This window comes from Musca autumnalis, unplaced genomic scaffold (assembly GCF_047663935.1).
Source record: "Musca autumnalis isolate F117 unplaced genomic scaffold, ASM4766393v1 scaffold_1, whole genome shotgun sequence".
NCBI classification, from domain to species: domain Eukaryota; kingdom Metazoa; phylum Arthropoda; class Insecta; order Diptera; family Muscidae; genus Musca; species Musca autumnalis.
The window spans coordinates 332,319,228-332,325,227 of NW_027411644.1; the positions used below are offsets into that span (position 1 = coordinate 332,319,228).

Here is a 6,000-nt window from a genome sequence, read left to right on the forward strand (position 1 = left end):
GGTAATAACAGAAAATTAAAAGAGTGGGGTAGGGTTGGGCTCTTTACACTTCCCCATAATACTCTTGCTAGTTAAAGAGGAAGCTATCTACGGTTGTCAAACGGATCCAGCGACATAAACAAAAATTGTCACAAATCCCCAAGATCTAGGTATAAATAGAAGATTGGTAAAAGCATTCAAATAAATCCAGCATAGCACCAAAGATTTGAGCATTCAAACTAGTGTCGAATAAAACAAGATTACACTCGACCAACTCTGTTACTTGTAAATAGAACAAAGGCATAATTCTGAATGTTAGCACCCACTTGACAAAACAACTTCTTATTTCAGCATATTAGAAAATTACCAATGCACAATAGGGTTATGACTTTTTGACATTTTTTCTCAAAAATGATTTCCTGTAGCAGGGATGAATGAGCTTTTGCCTAATAATCAATACGCTATCGTTTATTCCATTGAAATATAAAAAAAGTTCACGCACAAATCGATTTTAAAAAAATAATTTTTTGAAATAACGTATGAAATGAAAAAAACATTTTTTTTCAAAAATTATTTTTTGTGGCACGAATGAATAAATATAAGCCTACTAATAACTATTATAATGTTTATTTCATTCAAATATTGAAAAAGGTCATACACAAACCACTTTGAAAAAATTTTAATTTTTTTGTTTTTTGTTAAAAAATGGTATTTTTAAATAAAAGCGTTTACGACATTTTTACGATTTTCAGAATTGTAAAAAATTAGTAAAAAATAAATGTTATGTCAGTTTAATTATCTCATGTGACTCTAAAGTTTATTTTCAATTGTATATCTGCTTAAAGTGACTTCGAAAGATTGCCCATAATTTTGATAAATACAAATTTTAAAATAATTTTGTGCGTGAGGTTTTTTCACCGAATCACCTTATAATTACGATTTTATGTAATCTTATGGCAAAACTCATCACGCTATGATACAGGGATATGAGGTCGTAAAAAAGTCATAACCCTAATGCACAATGGTTCGGAAATCGATTTTCCCGGCTAAAATTCCACTGATTTCTAATTTCTATTATTTAATTTTACGCCTTAAAAAATGAAATATAAACAAACTTTTTTACAAATTAAAAATATATTACCGTTTGATTTTTTTTATAAATAGGAAAATGAACTCCATTTTAATTTACCGATGAACCAAATTGTGAAGTATGTAGTCCATATTCCAACCTGATACATGACTGAATGAAATAGTACGATGTGCATAGTTTGGTGCGATAGTTTCTAATCGAGAGTTATCTTGTTGATTTGACATTTTAGTCGGTATCGTCAGGGCTTCTTGGAGCTTTTAGGCCATTCTCACAGAAATTAAAGGAAGCCGCAAGGACATCCTGCTGAACAAATTCAAAACGATCCGAGAGAAGCTCTTAAACTTCACTTTTTTCCAAATTTTGTGTGGATGGTATCCGGAGTAGAAGGAATAATACGATGTACAAACTTTGAACCAAATCGATTGCTCCCTTTGCGAGTTATCGTTCACACAAATTTACAGAAAAAATTTTAACTTTTGTGTAGGAGCTTCCCGAAGGATTGGACCGATATGGCTCATGTTCGAAATTAAACTAAGTTTGGACAAAATATTTCGAAAAATAAATTTTGACCGTGCGCATAATTTTTGTGGATTTTGAACTTTTGTGGGGATGTACCAGCACCAGCCAGCAACACGGACATTTCTCAATCGTCTCCAATTTTTTTATACCCTCAGCATTTATGCTAACGAGGGTATATACACTTTCATACGGGCAAAATGTGCCTCATCGAAATAATGGTTTTAGACCCCAAGTATGTTTGGACGAAATGTGTTTCACACAATTTGGAGTCGATTGAGCAATGTCCGTCCGTCTGTCTGTCTGGCTGGCTGGAGCGCACGATAACTCTCGAACGGATAAACCGATGCGGTTCAAATTTTGGCTTTCGTAATATTTTACCCAAACTTAGTTTAAGTTCGAAGATGGGCTATATCGGTCCACTCCTTCCGGTACCTCCCCCACAAAAGTTCGAAAATGTTCGGAAAATTTGTGCGCACGATAACTCTTGAAGCGAGTAACCGATTTGGTCCATACTTTGCACATCGTGAAAAGTGTAGCAGACTTAAGTAAGGTTCCAATATGGACACAATCGGTGAACTCCTTCGGGTACCTCCCACACAAAATCTCTCGAATCGCTTTGATTTTTGTTTTAGCAACTTGTATTCACTGCTCTCTATACGACGGTACAAGTTTCAACAGGGGCAAGTCCATACTTCCTGAGAAAATAGCCTGCAAGTTGAAAAAACCCTATGTCACCGTGTGAGGTGGTTGGAGAGCAAGATAACTCTCGAACGGATCTGTCGATTCGGTCCAAAATTTGGCCTTAGTAATATTTTGTTCGTAGGCAAATCTTGAAGGGAGTGGCCGAATTGGTCTATACTTTACACATCCTAATATATCTACCAGATATAGATTAGGTTCAAATATGGACTATATTTGTTCACTCCATCCGGTACCTCCCACACAAAATTTCGGATAAGTTCACTTTAAGACCTGATATCGAATCACTTCGATTTTTGTTGAAGCAACTTGCATTCGCTGCCTCAATTACGATGGTAAAAGTTTTTTTTAGGGGCAAGTCTATACTTCTTGAGCAAACAGCCCGAAGAGTGTAAAAACCCCCTATGGCACCATATGTTGTGGCTGGAGATCCACTTTCATAGCGGTCAATGTTGGTCCATTCCTTTTAGTATCTCCCCCGCAAAACTTTTGATCTTTAATCCTAATCAACATTTTTGTCGGTTCAAATGCCCAACATTTTTAAAACGCCCTAAATACATACGTATTTTGGAAAAAAAAATTGTTTCAGTATACACAGACTTAGGGTATATCTCTGTCGGCAAAGCCGACTGATACTTTTTTACTTGTTTTAAACAGATTTAGTCCGAACTTGCTTCAATGAGGCACATTTTTGGTCGTATCAAAGTGTATATACCTTCTTTAGCCTAAAGGCTGAGGGTATAAAAAACACAAATAAATCTTATGATGATATACATAAAAAGTAAGATATGCCATCAGCCATCAGGCATTTAAGTATGTGCCAGCAGGGTTTGTTTGGAGATTTTCGACCATTATTTCAGGAAGCAGGGACTTACTCTGGAAAATTTTGAACCGTCGTAAAAGGGACCGCAAGGAGCAGATATTAAACTTCACTTTTTCCGAATTTTGTGTGGGAGGTACCCGAAGAAGTGGACCGATATAGTCCATATTCGAACCCGATCTATATCTGGAAGGAATAATACGACGTGCAAATTTTGGACCAAATCGATTGTTTTATTCGAGAGCAATCGTTCACACCATTAAAAAAAAATTTGGAACTTTTGTGGCGCATTTCAAATTAAAATTATGTTTTGGCAAAATATTACGAAGTGCGATATTTGGTTCGAATGGGTTGATCCGTTCGAGAGTTATCGTGCGCACCAGCCAGCAAGACGGACGGATAATGAAAAATCGATTTCAAATTACCTGAAACTAATATCGTCCAAACATAGTTGTGGCCCAAAACCATTATTTCGATGAGTCATATTTTTGATCGTATCAAAGTGTATATTAGGGTTATGATTTTCGACATTTTTTCTCAAAAACGATTTCCTTTAGCACGGATGAATGAACTTTTGCCTATTAATCATTAATTTTTTTTTTCAATGATTGTTCACGCACAAATCGATTTTAATAAAATATTTTTTTTTAAATGTATGAAATGAAAAAAAAAACTTTGTTAAAAATTATATCTTTGAAAAAAGTGTTTATGACATATGATTTTTAGAAATAAAGAAAATTAGTGAGAAACAAGTGTTATGTCAGTTTGGTTATCTCATGTGGCTCTTAAGTCTATTTCCAATTATATATCTGCTTACAGTGACTTCGAAAGATTGCCCATAATTTTGATAAATACAAATTTTAAAATAATTTTGTGCGTGAGGGTTTTTCACCGAATCACCTTATAATTAAGATTTTATGTAATCTTATCTAGAAACTCATCACGCTATGATGCAGGGATATGAGGTTGTAAAAAAGTCATAACCCTAGTGTATATACCCTCGTTAGCCTAAAGGCTGGGAATAAATATAAAAAAATATTGCCTGGATTATGGCTTCAAATATTTAATTTGACATGCCAGAATGATAAGTCTCATGAGCAAATCGCCCACAGTGTTTCTAAAGTTCAGGATTCTGTATGACTTCAATTATTTCATATTACATGCTCTATCAATAAATCACATGACCACACCACTCAAAGTATTTCCAAAAATCTTAAGGAATTAACAATTGAACTGTCATCATGCGAAAATGCAACAAATCTATATTGAAAATAATTATCCAAAACACTATACTCGCACTACTATTTGAAGCAGTTTATACCTGTTTTAAGGGTAGTTGAAATATTGCGAACTCTTCAATTTGCCTAAAAACTGGTTTATGATATACCCGGCAGGTTTTATTTACATAAAGAACTTGACAAAATTCAGGATTGGTATGATTTTGAAAATACAAAATGTTTGCTCCGTTCCTGAACCTTCAAGAATACCTTCTACTTTTTAAGAATTAAAAAGTACATTTAATTACGATTTTGTAATTAAAAAAGCATGTTTACATTTGTATAGTTTATAAAATATTTGATAAATCACTTTGCGTTATCCCACTGTTAACACGAAGACCACATTGTAACGTGATAAAATTTGATAAACCCCAGTTTCAATCATTGTAAGTTATTTCAGGATTTTCCTCCGATATGTACGTCCGATAAACAGATAAAATTTAATTTAAAATCATGACAGGCGTGTAAAAAAATAAAGTCACAAATGCACATTTTTCACAGATATGGTAGACCAACAAGATATCACTATGTAGCAAACGATAGACGAAACCACGGGACTTGGCCTTACAAGGACGTATAAACAATTTTCTACATCCAAAACATGCACTTGCATTATTAATAGTTTTAATTTCGATTTCAGAACTATTTAAAATATTTGTGATGGCCTTTCTCATAAAACGATATTTTCGCTTGAAACACATACTCGTACATATGTATGTCACATGTTCACTTTAAAGATAATTAGAATATGATTCCTTGCAGTTTTTACATGCAATTTGTATTGGTTAAACAAATTATGTTTTTTTCATAGAAATGCTGTAGTTGGCTTACCGGGACCGCCTTGATAAATCCATTTTGTTTAGTTTTCAGCTATGGTTGCAAAATATCCTTTTTGTCAATGATGTGTTATATTAAATCCACTTAAAATTTGTCAATTTTTTTCAATTAAAAAAGTGATTTGTTTTATAAAACTGTTTTGTTATTGTTTACAATCTTCGTAATGCTTATTGTCGTTAATAATTATTGCACTTTTTTGCACATATCCTCTCTGGTATCCTTGCTCTCAGTAGTTATTTATACATATTATGTATGCACAGCGACACAGCATATATATAAGTTTCACGCAGGACCGCGCGCTATTTTCTGCACTAACTTTGGGTAAAACAAAGAATTTTTGGCATTCCTTGTGTGGAATGATCAACAAACGAACACAACCGTTGAGAAAGAGTGCCAGCGAGCAACTGACCATGCTACCCAAACCATACTGTAAATGAAACTCTCGATCGCTCCCCAAAAGGGGAAACGCGACAGCAGAACTTGTGGTGATTGTAGCAGCAGCAACAGCAAAGAACAAGCGCACACACGCATACATTCACGAGGCAGACACACAATGCGGTGGTGTGGTCCCAACAGCTCCCAACGGATCAGCAACGGTTCGATTCTGAGCACCACCACACACGATCGCCACTCATAAATGTGGTCGGCTGATTTCGGTATATGGTGGAGCATATGAAGACGGCGGCACAATAGAACGCATACTTTGACACTCCCACGAAACCATTGCGGACACTTCCGCTTTATTCACGTATACTTGTGTGCGAATGATGGATGGGATC

The 6,000-nt window shown here is 34.9% G+C and overlaps 1 protein-coding gene across 4 annotated transcripts in view; it reads right to left on the reverse strand.

Moving 5' to 3' along the window:
• Ppn (proteoglycan-like sulfated glycoprotein papilin) overlaps positions 1-5,652 on the reverse strand; it is a 52,792-nt gene extending 47,140 nt beyond the window's left edge. For all 4 annotated transcript variants that reach the window (XM_073962981.1, XM_073962980.1, XM_073962979.1 and 1 more), the window contains exon 1: positions 5,216-5,652. In XM_073962981.1, the coding sequence (XP_073819082.1) occupies positions 5,216-5,238 (23 nt within the window). In that variant the 5' untranslated portion in view covers positions 5,239-5,652. The remainder of the gene's footprint in view (positions 1-5,215) is intronic.
• Between the last annotated feature and the right edge of the window lie 348 nt (positions 5,653-6,000).